At 43.9% G+C, this 15722-nt stretch overlaps 1 protein-coding gene across 28 annotated transcripts in view; it reads right to left on the bottom strand.

Moving 5' to 3' along the window:
- ZNF532 (zinc finger protein 532) overlaps window positions 1-15722 on the bottom strand; it is a 123072-nt gene that overhangs the window by 68253 nt on the left and 39097 nt on the right. For 12 of the 28 annotated variants that reach the window (XM_055368245.2, XM_055368238.2, XM_055368239.2 and 9 more), the window contains 2 exons: window positions 1109-1214; window positions 694-845 (listed from right to left, as the gene is read on the bottom strand). The exons of 8 other annotated variants lie outside the window; for them this stretch is intronic. In XM_055368245.2, the coding sequence (XP_055224220.1) occupies window positions 694-808 (115 nt within the window). In that variant the 5' untranslated portion in view covers window positions 809-845; window positions 1109-1214. Of the gene's footprint in view, window positions 1-693; window positions 846-992; window positions 1215-15722 lie in introns of all 28 variants that reach the window. 8 more of the 28 variants (XM_055368252.2, XM_063699265.1, XM_063699263.1 and 5 more) reach the window with 3 other exon arrangements.

Genomic DNA, 15722 nt, shown 5'->3' with positions numbered 1-15722 from the left:
TTTTAAAAAAAACAACCCTAAGGAGCTGATTCTGTCCATTTTTATTTAACCCTAATTTTCCCTATTATGTTTGTTAAAAAAGAAACATTCCCAGATGATAGGAGGATGGAGAGTTTTAGAAAAATGGATGGTCGCAGCCATTACTAAACATGAAGGATATATGAATACACGCAGTGCTTGAGGGATCTTTAAAAGGGGCTCTTCCCCCCACCCGCAGAGGACAAGCGATTGTCAGGGGAGATAAAGCCTCCACTGCAGGGGGCATGTTCTGCTCCCTGGACCCCCAGCCTTCCATCCTGAGACTCTACTGTTTCCTGGTCTCTACTCCAGTCTGTGTGTACTTGTCTCCTCTTACAGACTGGCCTGTAAGCTGCCTGAGGACAGGCAAAGTGTCACTCATCTTTCTAGCATAAACGTCAAATAACGCAACACCAAGACAGGCACTGGGTTTATAACAGAAGAACAGGGCTGGACCCAGCTCTGTCACTCACTAGCTCTGGGGCCCTCAGCAAGTGAGGGGATCTCTTGGATCTGTTCCTTCTGCAGTGGAGGCAAACAGCCAGGAAGAGAAGGAAAGCAAAGAGGGAAGAGGAGAGAGTGAGAGAAGAGAAAGGGGAATGAAGCAAGCAGCAGTCAGTCGGAAGGGAAGAGGGTAGCAGCTGACTTCAGGCAACTTTCAGTGGAAGAATTCACCTAGCCAATTTAGATGCGTGTTCCTAGACAGACTCTGCCCTTTGGTATTTGCTGTGTCATCATCCTTCCTTCGAATCTGCTTTAGTGGTCCCTGACACGTTGCCTCCTTCCACATCTTACTGAAGCACTTGATTTTTTTTTTCTTGTACAATCTAGAAAACATCACACATTCCTAATAAAAGTAACTATTCCAGGGTCAAGAGAGAATTTCTACTCAGTGAGAATACACATGCCTGAGAAAACTCATATACACCACAAATCTATCAACAGCTGCTAAGACCCTCAGTATATTAACTCACTCTGGGGACACATCCAAACACACTGAAGAATTTGGTTAGAAAAAACTATTGTTGAAGGCGAAATCAACACTTAGGGTTCGATGGGAGCTGAAGAATAAATCCGCTTCTATTCACACCTGTCTCGGTTAATACCGAGCTGAAGAAGTCACACGTGCTTTTCCTTCGATGGCTTACTCAGCATAGAGATAACATTCTGTGACCACTCTTCTCTCAGAGGGGCACCTGCAGAAACAGAGGGGGAATAACATACCCCCAGCACCAAGCTACCACCAATGCAAAAAGTACACAGGAAATAAAACATTAACATCTCTAAAGGGATACTGACGTACAAATATCTATGAGAAGTCAGTTTCAGTGGAAAGTCTGTGATTATGGTTTTGTTTTTTAAATGAAATTGAACATTTAAACTGCAAAATGTGGGGAATGAAAAAGCCATCTGTCAGGCACTATATCCACAAAAGAATCCACCCACTTACAAATAATCCCTGAATGTCACCACTCTTATTTCTATTCATCATCCTGCTGTTGTAAATGGAATACTCACAATAAAGCTGCCATTAGCAGAGTATCCCTGTGATCTATCTTTACCAACCATGTTGATCTAAGGTTGGAGGTCATTGTGATTAGAAAACTCAAGACACCACCCCCTGCCCCACCAGGGTTGAAAGGGCCTGAAAAGTAGATTTTTAACTGATGCAAAGCTTGGGCTCAGGCTCTGGAAGTCCCCATGGTAGTGGGGCTCTGCCCTAGTCCCTCCACCCTTTCTTTCGAGCTTCACAGGATTTTATGTCATTTGCCCTCTCTTTATGACTTTGGTGAGCAAAAGACTTTATACAGTTTCACACTGTTCATCCCAGAGGGCAGTCGGTTCAGGAACAAAAAGAAGATAAGAGATAATTCAAATACTCAGCGGGTGGGAGGCCCAGAACATACAACCACAAGAATGAGGAAAGGTCGCCCCATGAAACCAAACTTGAGTGGTCGGCAGTGCGACTGTCTGAAATTCTTATGAACCCTGGGAAGGTTAATATGGCTCTTCTCACCTTTTTCTGCTGTTGCACGTACAGGAACCTCCTGATTTATAAACGCATGCACAGCAGCCGTACTGAATCACTGAGTTAATGCTAAACTTGTTGACCTCCACATCACCCCTATCTTTTCCTATCTGCCCAGCTAAAGCAGAGTTAGGATCTAGAAGGCCCCAGAGAGGAACTCCCATGCCTGCAAACCCCCCAAGGGGTTGAGAAGCAACTCTTTCTCCACAGTGATCCAGCCTCACCCTGTCCCCATCCCTCTACTCCACCTTTTATACTCTTCTCTTGGGGGATGTGGGGGAGTCCAGCGTGAAGCAGTGGGACGTGGTAAGAGGTCAGAGTGAACTGATGGTAGTTTTAAAAAGTGAGTCAGTCATCCTAGTTCACCTGCAGGAAGGCCGACTAGAAGCTGAAAATGCATAATGGGCATTTCTGAGTGCAGTGGCCAACCGAAAGCGCATCGTGTCGTCTGAAACCCGAGATCACTGTGGCGCGTGGACTCCCCTCTCTGGGGTTGTATAACTAATGGAATGGATACCACTCTGTAACTTCACACTTCTTTTTTGGTTTATAGGAATGTTTTTCATACCCACAATCACATTGTCCTATTACCCTTTCCCTTCCCACATTCTGGAAGGCAAGAGCAAGTGTTCCATTCCACTTGGAGGGGAAAAAAATGTATAACTCCCACTTCATTTCTCAGTTATACTGAATACAAAGAGGAATGTTTATGCCTGAAAGTTTTCTTCGCTTTCCACCCCAATTCCTAAGTACTACTGTCTTAAAAATAGATTCTTTTGCTTAAAAACATTACAAAAATAAATCTCAGTCCTCTCTTTTAAAAGATAAAATAGAACGATCTCATTTTAGCTTCCCTTTCCCTCAACAGTTTGATTTTCAAACAGAATTAGCTTTAGTTATTTTAACAATGTCTTTCACTTATGCCCTATAAAATACATCTCCCTTCAAAGGCAATAATAGTCTTTTATTTTATTTATTTATTTTTTCCGAGACGGAGTCTTGCTCTGTCACCCAGGCTGGAGTGCAGCAGTGTGATCTCGGCTCACTGCAACCTCCGCCTCCTGGGTTCAAGCAATTCTCCTGCCTCAGCCTCCCGAGTAGCCGGGATTACAGGCGCCTGCCACCACATCTGGCTAATTTTTGTACTTTTAGTAGAGACGGGGTTTCACCATGTTGGCCAGGCTGGTCTCAAGCTCCCGACCTCGTGATCCGCCCGCCGCGGCCTCCCAGAGTGCTGGGATTACAGATGTGAGCCACCACGCCCGGCCAATGGTCTTTTAATTTAAAAGTAAACCCTATATAAATGACCTATAATTCACTAATAGCATTTGTGCTTAATGTATAATGTTCTTTCACCCAAAGACATCAACAATATCTGAGGGAATCAGACCTGTTTACAAAAAAGGAAATTGAAAGAACTCAGGTCTGTCACATGATCACTTTATTTTCTCCTATGACAAAGAGACAAAACATTTCCTTTCCTACTCAAAGCCTCTGAGAATTATGAAAAGCTATTTCATCTTTGTTGGCAGAAGTCAAAAGTTATGAAGTCAAAAGAAAAACGTAAGAAAAACCTATTCACCCCTTAATCATACTTCTCATACTTTGTAACAAAATTCTTCTTCCTTTGCAATAAAAAAATTGTTGGTTTCCCAATTTCCAATTAGAGAATGTCAGTATTAAAGGCACAGGCACAGCCTAACCATTAAATCCCAACTTTAATCCTGAAACAGAAAGATGCACGCCTAAATCCAGCCAAGATCTGCCTCCTCTGACCTGTGAAAACGCTGGTTCCCTATTTAATACAGAAACTAACATTTCCCTTAATGAAAATCAATACCCTCTAAATCATAACAGTCCTACTTAGAGAAAAACAAATCAAAGTCTACTGACCATCTTGGCAGTATTATAAAGGCTTCCCATAAAACAACTGTAATAATACAAGGTCTGCTTTGGGATTCCCAGTCTTATTTTCTAGCACTATCTGGCCACTGAGACCCTTCATTGTATCTTTTTTATTCCGCTGAATTTTTTTAAAAAATAATTCTTTTATATATATATATTTTTTCCTTTCCCTTTCTTTTAGGATGGGGTCTCACTATGTTGTCCAAGCTGGTCTCGAACTGCTGAGCTCAAACAATCTTCCTGCCTCAGCCTCCCAAAGTGCCAGGATTACAGGTGTGAGCCACTGTGCCTGGCCCAAAAAAAATAATTCAATAAATGAATGGATCTAGCATGTTTTCATCTTTCCTATCTTTCCTTCAAATATAAAATGTTCTTATAACATATGTTTATATTATGTAATGTTTCAAATTTAATTTCCTCCTCTTAGAAAATGAATCTAGCTAGCATCCCCAGTTTTTATACATCTTCAAGAAACACAGGGATTGACTTCTCTTGGCTGCCTACATTCAAATTCTTGCTCTTCCCATTATCCCATTATGCAAACCTTAGCTCTGCCTCCATCACCAATCTCTTACATCTTTAGAATCTCCAAGGCTCTGCACATTGTATCTCTTCCACCAAAGAAAAGAAAAAAAACCTTCTCTCTTCTCTTCCAACTGATCTTCTGCCGCTTTTATCCCACTTCAATCTCGACTGTGTATCAGGGAAACTTATTTTCTCACTGCATTTCCATTCCAAACACCACGTCGGTTCAGCTACGCAGGTCGACCTCGTGCTTCTTCACTCTTCCTAAACCAGCTGGGGACAGGGGTCAGTTTGGGGGCCAAGTTTTTTTAAAAAATTTGATCAGCTGCACCTCTGGAGCAGCTGCCATGGTTCACTGCCTCTCTCTAGGAAGTGCAGGCAGGGGTGGGAGAGACTGGGCCCCAAAAATGGCAGATTCTCAGATTTCAAAAAAATAGCATACACGCAGACACACACATGAAAAAATGTGGAAAAGAAAAATAAGCAATTATGAAAAAAGCTATGGAATCTCTTAATTACTTGCCATCTGAAGGTCCCATGCCAGTGACAAATGCCACAGAAAAGTTTCATTTTACCTTTAGTCTTCACACTAGTCAGACCCTGATTAAGTCGAGACAGCCAGCCCAGAGCACCTTGCAGGTCTAAAGGTTCCTCCCCGGCCACAGGGAAGAAAGCTGACACAATGGGACACCAACAAGTTGCCTGGACCCTCTGACCTGTCAGCACTGCTGGGCACCCTGATCACACTCTGCCCCCTCTCAGCAGAAGAGCTTCATTTTCTAAGCAGCCTACACCAGGGTAACACATAGTGTACAAATACAGTTTATATGCACAGTCAAAGAACAAATGCATGTTTTGTTAATTCTGTATGAGTTAACAAGAAATTAGCAAATATAGTTGCTACTATCCAAAATAGTTATTTACTGGTTTCCTTAAACCTGATGATACCAATCATGGATATACAAATACTTTGCTCAAGGTAGTATGTTTTCTTCTTCAGCTAACACTTGATATTCCTGATCTGAAATATAACAGATTTCCTGATCTGAAATTCAAACTGCTTCTGGAAATATCAACACAGGAGTCACTTACTAATGCCACGAACCAGGGCACGACCTTGGGAAATAGAGGAGTGAAGCCAGCCCCAGCCCTTTGCTGCAGTTATTCCACACTCCTCCTCAAGGTTATAAAAGTAGGCTCCCCGCCCCCATCCACTCCCCCCCTCGCACATCAGGAGCAACTAAGGGAAAGTCCCTGTCCCTACAAACCTCAGCCTTCTCTGAAAGCTCAACCTCCCCCACTCGGCCTACTTCTCACATCACAGCTCTCTAAGGAAGCTCGCTCCCCAACTCCAAACTCTCCTGGGTCAAAACGAAAGCTCAGCTACAGTGAGAGCTCCTTTGCTTTTTCCAGGAGAGAAGCTCCAGGGAAATTCAGGGCGTGCCTGTGGCCCTCCACAGCAGGTCCTCAGCGTCATTTAGCACTGCAATTTTGTTTTTCCTTATTAACTCCCGTCCTGCCAAGAGACAAGGGCTGCTTCTTTTCTTTCCTTTGACACAGGACCTGGCTCTGCTGTCCAGGCTGGAGTGCAGTGCCATGATCATAGCTCACTGCAGCCTCGAACTTCTGGGCTCAAGTGATCCTTACAAGCACCGCCACACTCAGCTAATTCTTATTTGCTGTAGAAATGGGGTCTCGCTCTCACCCAGACTGGTCTCAAACTGGCCTGGAGTGATCCTCCAGCCTCCCCTCCCAAGTGCTGGGATTAAAGGCTTGAGCAACCCTGCCTGGCCTAAGGCTGTGGCCTGCAGATGTTACTAATCTCTCCCTCTTCTAAACTCCATCCCCCCTTTCCTTTCTGAGGTTAACTTAAAAAATCATAGTCACCAGTCAAGAGGTCTCCCACAGCTTCCTTTCTTCAAATCTTGCCTGTACCTTCACTGCTGGCTTTGCCAAGCCGATCCTCCACAGTGAGCTTGGTCTGTCCCTTCTATTTTGGGTAATTCCTATCCCATTTGCCTAGTGGCATAGAGAGATCTCCCCCAGCCTTACCCTGGAACCCCTGGTGCTCTGTCCTCTTGCCAAGCAGCCTTCATGGCTCAAGTTCTCCAGTACTGGGACATATCCTGCTCCTCCCAGTATCTCCCCAGCCCTCTGACAATCCACTCTCTCAAAACCACCATTGAAATCCAGGCGGGGCTGGGCGTGGTAGCTCATGACTGTGATTCCAACACTTTGGGAGGCCAAGGCAGGATGATTGGTTGAGCCCAGTAAGTCGAGGCTACAGTGAGCTACAATCACGCCACTGCAATCTAGCTTAGGCAACAGAGTAAGACCAACTCTTAAAAAAAAAAAAAAAAAAAAACAGGCTGAAGGAGAGAATTTTAGGGCTCATGGAATAGTTCTGTATCACAAATGTGGTAGTGGAGACATGTTTCTGTGTATCTGTCAAACCCTTGAGAATTTCAGGCCAGGTGCGGCGGCTCATGCTTGTAATCCCAGCACTTTGGGAGGCTGAGGCGGGTGGATCACTTGAGACCAGGAGTTTGAGACCAGCCTGGCCAACATGATGAAACCCCCTCTCTCTCTACTACAAATACAAAAATTAGCTGGGCTTGGTGGTGCATGCCTGTAATCCCAGCTACTCGGGAGGCTGAAGCGGGAGAATCGCTTGAACCTGGGAGGCAGAGGTTGCACTGAGCTGAGATCACGCCACTGTACTCCAGCCTGAGTGACGAAGCGAGACTCTTTCTCAAAAAAAAAAAAACTAGAGAATTTCACTATGTGTAAATATTAAATTTAAAAATAAAAACTAGGAATGGGAGGGGGCGTCCAAAATTAAGACCAACTGTAATTTTGGTCATTCATACAAATGAATAACATGACTACACTGAAGGGTGCAGGGAACAAAAAACTAACCTAAACAACTCAGAAAACAAAATTATGACTGTACATCGTAAGGCTAATGAAAAAGGACCACGCACAAACACCATCCTCTAGTAAAAAACTGCTGAAATCGTTAGTAGTATTGTACGAATGATAATTTTTTAGTTTTCACAAGTGTGTTAGAATTACAAGATGTGACCTTAAGTAAAGTTGGGTAAATGAGTACACAGAAATTCTCTGTCCTATTTTTGCAACATTTATTTTTCCTTTTTTTTGTAGAGACAGGGTCTTGCTATGTTGTCTAGGCTGCTTACTCCTGGGCTCCAGTGATCCTTCCACCTTGGCCTCCCAAAACACAGGGATTACAAACATGCGAGCCACTGTACCCAGCCAAAACTTTAAGTTAAAATTATTTCAACATAAAAGTTAAAAAGGGAAAACCCAGGCTATGTGACATAATACAAAGGAGACAGCTTTGGAGATGAAATCCTTGCTGCCCTATTTACTACTATTAGCTAGTGACCTGAGGTGGCCATAGCACCTCCCTGAGTGGCCCTTCCTCCTGGGTCCAAATGAAAGTGCATGCCGTCGCTGAATAGTGTAGTCTCACAGCCAGAAAACACTCCAGCAACAATCCATTCCCAATCCGTGTTCCCGCGTGCCTGTTTTTGCTGCTAATCATCTTTCATGTTGCCTGTGACCTCTGCAGAATTTCATTTTCTGGTCATCCTTTCCTCTCGTGGACCCCACAGCACTGCCTCAAGCTCACCTGGCTTTTCCTGACTCACTGGCTCTTCCTCTTCTCTCCTTTCATGAGTCCCTTCAGATTCTCTTTTGTTGTCTACCTTTGTTGAAAGGCAACCTCAGCAACTCCTATGGTCACAACAGTCAGAACAAACAGGTTTCTACCTTTAGCCTAATTCTGCCTTAAGAGTCGTCTTTCCATTGCTGGGATGATATTCTGCTTGGCTCTCCCTACACGAGGTCAAACTTAAAACTAAAGCCCTCATATTCCCTCCCAACATGTTCCTCTAAATCCTATGTTTTGTCAATGACCTTCACCTGCTCTAGGAAAACATTAAAAATCTTCAGTCAGGCTGGGCGCGGTGGCTCACGCCTATAATCCCAACACTTTGGGAGGCTGAGGTGGGCGGATCACCTGAGGACAGGAGTTTGAGACCAGCCTGACCAACATGGAGAAACCCTGTCTCTACTAAAAATACAAAATTAGCCAGGCGTGGTAGTGCATGCCTGTAATCCCAGCTACTCAGGAGGCTGACGCAGGAAAATTGCTTGAACCCAGGAGGCAGAGGTTGCAGTGAGCGGAGATCACACCACTGCACTCCAGCCTGGGGGACAAGAGCGAAATTCCATCTCCAAAAAAAACATCTTCAGGCAGCATTTCACAAACCATAAAACACAGATACTAGTTCTGTAGGATGTTATTAGGTCTTTCACAAAGACAAGACTGAAATGCACATAGCAAATGCTGGATTTTCCGAAGTTAAACAGATTTCCTTCAGGCAAGAGCCACTATTATGCTAATGAGTATTACAAATCTCCAAAAACAGGGATGTCAGCAGTCACCAAATTTTGATCTAACTGCAGGTCATTTTTTCTGATCCATAAATACAAATGCCAAAATGATTTCCCAAAAGGCTGCAGAAACTTTTATTGTTGCAAATTATGTATTAGAGTTACTTTTACGGCATCTTGTCCCTCAACTTCATAAGCTAATGTCATTATTAGCTAATATCAAAGGCAACAAAAAGATGCCTTACTGTATTTCACTTTTCCTATTATTTGAATGTTTGTTTTTTTTCTCCTATGTTTTTGCTAGTTATAAATCAATGAATGATGAATGAATGGATGCAGGGAGCTCATGAATTTCCTGTTTATTTCTTTCTTCAGCTCTGTGAAACAACTTACCGATCTACACTCTTGTCATTTATTAATAAGCAAGGACATACAAAGCCCATCCATACAGTTCCCTGAAATAAATTGTCTATGGACAAACTTTCATGAAGAAAAAGAGCATTTAACATCCCAGCTACACAACACACAAACAATAAGTGGGAGAGCACAACACCCGTGGCAACATGATTCCATTCCAGCACCAGCATTCCCTTTGTTCCTGGCTTGTGTCCAAAAATTTTCCACCTAAAAAATGAGGATAACAGCATACACTCAACCCCAGGGATATGGAAAGGGGCTACTGATATTTAGAGGGAGCCTTGTCATAATTAAACACACAGCACAAAACAGCATAACATTCAAACAATGAGTGACCAGTGGTTAGAGAATGTCAAAGAATACTCCTACCCCTTTCATTTAAGAATCACAGAAAAGAGACCTACAACCAGGCAGGAGACCTATTTGGCCAGAATCACATTCAGGAAAACTGTCTGTGGTCATCTCATTTATTAACCTTCCTAGTCAGACTGCGGCTTTCAGCAAAAGAAGGAAAGAAGGTAAGTGGGCATCATCTTTACGGGGAAGGACTGGTGCTAGAAGTCTTGTGGGAAGCTCAGGGGCTCACCTTGTCAAAAACAGAACTCACTGGCTGGGAGTGAGCCTTGGGAGAGATCAGAATTAGAGGATGAGGCACAAATGACCAATCTACCAGGTCAGAACCTGGGAGGCAGACGGAAGACATGCTGACCGGAAGCACAGCTACCTGACCATCCTCTCCTGAACCCTCCTGATCTTTGCAGCCCCCAAATGACAACAAAATTATGAATATACACAGACACAACACTTCACTGGGTATAAAACTTCTCCGCCGGGATCGCGCCACTGCACTCCAGCCTGGGGCAACAAGAGTGAAACTCCATCTCAAAAAAAAAAAAAAAAAACTTCTCGGCTGGGTGCAGTGGCTCACACCTCTAATCCCAGCACTTTGGGAGGCCAAGGTGGGCAGGGGGGATCAGTAGGTCAGGAGTTCAAGACCAGCCTGGCTAACATGGTGAAACCCCATCTCTACTAAAAATACAAAAATTAGCCAGGCGTGGTGGCACGCTTCTGTAATCCCAGCTACTCAGGAGGCTCAGGCAAGAGAATCGCTTGAGCCCAGGAGGCGGAGGTTGCAGTGAGCCGAGATCATGCCACTGCACCCTAGCCTGGGCAACAGAGCGAGACTCCGTCTTTAAAAAAACAAACAAACAAAAAACTCATAAGCCGCAGCAGCAGCAGCCTCAATGGTCATATCTGAAAGGACTCCTGCTTCTCTGCGCCCTGCAAAACATGAGGCTGTCTCCTCTGTAGATAGGTGGAGGAGGAGGTGAGACCTGTGAGCCATCTTTTCCAGGTCCTCAGGAACCTCGCAAGTGAGTTTTCTCAAGGGAACCCCAAGAATTATACAGAAATGCAAAACTCTGACATTTGGGTCTTTGTTAAAATTTAACTTTAATAAGTTTTTAACTATTTCACTATGGTTCATAAATCTGTAAAGTTCCTGGACGCTGTAATAAAAGACAAATCACAGTCCAAAAACACTATCAATCCAAATTCAATCTTTACAGCCAGGTTCCTACATAGTATTAATACTGGAATTCAGATCACATAAAGAAGCAGCGAATTTCTCATTCAAGTAATAATAATTTTGTATTAGCTTGGTCTTCTAAAAATCTGACAGCTGTAAAAATCAGAGCTGGGCAATCTATGGCAAAATTAGATAGGAAAAAGAAGAAAGTGAGGTCATGGGAGAAGGTGAACCCAGCACCGGTGCAGGTGCCTGACAACAACCAAAAGTGAGGAAGACAACCTGCCCGGAGCTGCATTTCCCACACCATTCTCCACTGAATGAAGCCAGGGCTCCTCGGAGAAACGACCGATCTAGGAATGGGCAGGAAATGCACCAACCAATGAATCTTATAGTGTCAGAAGGTAAGAAAGAGCTGAATGTCCCCCTGCCTCCAAAAAAACCAAAAAAACTACACTGATGGGGCGTGTCAAAGGGACATAGAAGCCCATGGAAAACTGGAACAATCCGAGCAACAAAATAAAGTAGTGTTGTGTTACAACCCAAAATATTAAATAAATATCCATGATACTGATATAAATGATGGAATAACTAAACAGGATATGCAAACCATCCCCTGTGCAGAAGTTCCAAAGTAATTTATGTAGATGCCCCACCCTTAGGCAGTGAAGAACTCCCTGCCCCTTCAATGACTTTCTTCCGAGGACAGTACGGAAAGGGGAGAAAAAAGCAACTTTACCATGGAGAAAGAAACCTGATGAACACAACCTCAGCCAGGTGGTCAAGGTCAGCATCAACTGCGGTAAGTCACACGGACAGTATGTCCCCAGGCTGTGATGAGAATAGCACACTGCCTCTGAGACCTTCTTCCCAGAGACACACTACCCCAGCCTGACCACAGGAGACACATCAGACAAATCCCAATGGTGGGACCTCCTACAACATCCCTGACTAGTATTCCTTACAACTGTCAAGGTCATCGAAAACAAGGGAAGTCTGAGAAATGGTCATGGCCAAGTAAAGTCTGAAGACTAAATGTAATGTGATATCCTAGACGGACTCCTGGAACAGAAAAAGGACAATAGGTGAAAACTAAGGAAATCCAAATAAGGCACAGACTTTAGTTGTTGGTGGTTGGTTGTTTTTAAAGTAAGACAGAAATAGTGAATAGTTACAGAGAACCGGCAAAGCATGGTGGCTCACACCCATAATCCCAGCATGTTGGGAGGCCAAGAGCTCACAAGTTTGAGACCAGCCTGGACAACAAGGCAAAACTCCATCTCTACAAAAAATACAAAATTTAGATGGGTGTGGTGGAGCACACCTATAGTCCCAGCTACTCCAGATGCTGGAGTGGAAGGATGGCTTGAGCCCTGGAGGCAGAGGCTGCAGTGAGTATGTTCGTGCCATTGCACTTCAGCCTGGGCGACAGGGCTTAAAAAAAAAAAAAAAAAAAAAGGAGAACCTGGGAGTGTGAAAATGCAGGGGAGAGCCGGAATAAGACGTTGTATACCATAATCCTTTTACTTCCAAAGAATATTGGTGAAAAGCAACCTAAAAAAAGAAGTAATTCGTACAGTGTTTAACAGCTCTGCATATGTAGATATTGGCTTTCCATTTTCTCCTCTCACCAGTAAACTGCCTCAAGGTCAGAGACTAATCAAAATGATGTAGCAACTTTTAAACCATAGGTTATTAGAAACACAATTTTCAGGCCGGGTTTGGCGGCTCACGCCTGTAGTCCCAGCACTTCCAGAGGCCGAGGCAGGTAGATCACTTGAGACCAGGAGTTCAAGACCACACTGGCCAACATGGTGAAACCCTGTCTATACTAAAAATACAAAAATTGGCCGGCCATGGTGTTACGCACCTGTAGTCTCAGCTACTCGGGAGGCTGAGGCATGAGAACTGCTAGAACTCTGGAGTCGGAGGTTGCAGTGAGCGAAGATCGTGCCACTACACTCCAGCCTGGGTGACAAGAGTGAGACCCAGTCTCAACAAAAAAAAAAAAAAAAAAGAAAGAAATAGAATTTCAAAAGTTTGCATTCTCTATGATTTCTGCACACAAAATCATTCAGATGATCTTCCACGACTACAGCCAGCCCCAGTCTGTGGCCGGGGATGATAAATGATTTATTTGGTTTATCTTTTTGGCCAATGGTACGCAACACAACAACTGGATCACTGATCACTTAATATATGAAATAACAGCTTATTAAAAAACAATAGGTCCCTCCTAAGAATTTGGTTATAGGGATCACAAGGAAAGAAATTATTTCTCTCTCTCTCTCCATCCTTCAGGTGTCGTCTAACAATGCCAGCCTTTCCTTCCACAACAGCAATATAACTGGGTTTTCAATTCTAAAAATTAACACCAATAAATAGGAACTACCGTTTCCCTTTAAAATATAGCCAGGTGTACATTTAGCTTTTTTTAATCATGGTAAAACACACAAAACATAAAATTTACCATCTTAACCATATACATTTTTTTTTTTTTTTTGAGACAAGGTCTCACTAGGTTGCCTAGGCTGGCATGCAGTGGCATGATCTCGGCTCACTGCAGCCTCCCCCTCCCAGGCTCAAGCCATTCCTCTCACCTCAGACTCCCAAGTAGCTGGGACTACAGGTGCACACCACCACACCTAATTTTTATATTTTTTGTAGGTACAAGGTCTCACTATGTTGCCCAGGCTGGTCCCAAACCTCTGAGCTGAAGCAATTCGCCTGCCTCGGCCTCCCAAAGTGCCGTGATTACAGGCATGAACCACCATGGCCAGCCGCATTTAATTTTTATATGAAGAACATATTGAATGATAAAAGCAAAAAGGCCACCTGTTATTACTAAGGGAGAGCATGCAGGGGAAGTTTTAAAAAATTAGTTCAACTGTTTCCAATGTATGCTGAAAATTTCTTAAATTTCTTAAATCTCTAAAGGGCAATCTATAAATGCACACATTGTCCACGGTTTAAACTTCAGACTTCTGATTTTTTAAAACTGTATTCACTAAACACCCCCACATCAAACCACAGTCACTTCACTTCAGAGACGTTCAAATCTGGTTTTTGTTTTTCTTGAGATATCTAGTTCAAGTGCCTTGCGGATATGTACAATCAGATATCCCACAACCATTTCAGCTTTCTTAAACTAACTTCGTCATCTCTTACTCAATATCAGACTCCTCTCTTTCAATACCATTATTTTCTCAAACTAAGAATTTCACCTCCAATTCTTCTCCCTGGGCCCTGCCTGCTTCCCTGGCGCTGTTTTGCAGATGCGCCCTCATCCTCTTTATAATCGCTGTCGGTCCTCTATTTTGACCATCTCACCTCACACCGAGACCAATGCTCTGTTCTCCCTGTCTCCAGCCTCTTGTTCAGAATTTCCAGATAAATTTTTCTAAAATTCCTTTTAATTATAGCTATCACTCCTCCTATTAAAAATCCTGGAATCACCTTCCAAATTAAGTCCAAACTTCTTGGCCTCACACCAAATTCCCAATACAATCTGCCCCCAACCATGAGCTGCTGCGGTTCCGCGTGTGTTTTTCGCAGGCCCAGCTTTCCTTCTTAGTTTGCCCTTCTGGATAGCCTCTGACCTGGAATGCCTCCCCCAACACACACTTATCTCCATTAGCCAAGTATGAAGAACTCATTCTTCAGGTTCTACTGAAGGAAGAGCCTCAATTTCCTCATCTTCCAAAAGGGGAACTAATAGTTAACAGCCGTATCACAGGGTTATTCTACAAATGGAAACAAGTAACATGGAAAGTGCCAAGCACACAGACATTAAAAGGCTATTTTCTTCCTTTATTTTTTCTAAAAATTAAATGGGAAAAACTAAATTAATATTCTTGAGAAGAGAAAGTGAAGAAGTTGTAAGGTGATGATGGTATGATCAGAGGAAAAAGAAAAACGAGGGGATTCTTGGGTACTTCGCAGAGTGCTGGCACCGGTTCCCTACTGCACTTCATTCACTTTCAAAAGCACAGCCTTTCTCCTAATGTGGATGTGCCTCCAGTCCTACTCTAGGTATCGGCCACTAGAAGGATCACCTGGGGCCAGGTGTGGTGGCTCACTCCTATAATCCCAGCACTTTGGGAAGCCGAGGCAGGTGGATCACCTGAGGTCGGGAGTTCGAGACCACCCTGACCAACATGGAGAAACCCTGTCTCTACTAAAAATACAAAATTAGCTGGGTGTGGTGGCACATTACTGTAATCCCAGCTACTCGAGAGGCTGAGGCAGGAGAATCGCTTGAACCCGGGAGGTGGAGGCTGCAGTGAGTCGAGATCACACCATTGCACTCCAGCCTGGGCAACAAGAGCAAAACTCCATCTCAAAAAAAAAAAGAAGGAGAAGGGTCACCTGGAGCTCAGAAACGAAAAAGAATGCACAGGTTTCTCTTAAAAGGCAGCAAAATGATCACGCCACTGCACGCCAGTCTGGGGCAACAGAGGGAGACCCTATCTCAAAAAAAAGGGCAACAAAATTTCGTCAATCCACAAAACATCTCAGCATTTCTGGGTCCCCTGTGACTCTTGCTTTTGACTTTGAGACTTGTGTCTTCCCCATCAAGCACTAACCAAAGATGGGCTATGATCTTAACCACCCCATCTAACCCTGCCCACCCCACACCTCCACACCATGCTGACACAGACAACACTGCTGCACAGGGCCGGGCTCACAGACCAGGCCCCACAGAGAGCAGAGCACTGGGATGCGCAGCCACAATGTGACATGGGCCAGGAACCCCAAACCATAGCAGTGGTACCCATGCCCCGAAACAAACACTCTAAGAGAAGCTGGAGGAGAACAGGCATGGAGAAACCGCTGTTAGAGAGAAGACAAAGAGGAAGTGGGCTAAGAAGTCCTCAC

This window comes from Gorilla gorilla, chromosome 17 (assembly GCF_029281585.2).
Source record: "Gorilla gorilla gorilla isolate KB3781 chromosome 17, NHGRI_mGorGor1-v2.1_pri, whole genome shotgun sequence".
NCBI lineage: Eukaryota > Metazoa > Chordata > Mammalia > Primates > Hominidae > Gorilla > Gorilla gorilla.
Note: the sequence above shows the minus strand (reverse complement) of the source record. Positions and strands in the feature narration are given on the sequence as shown.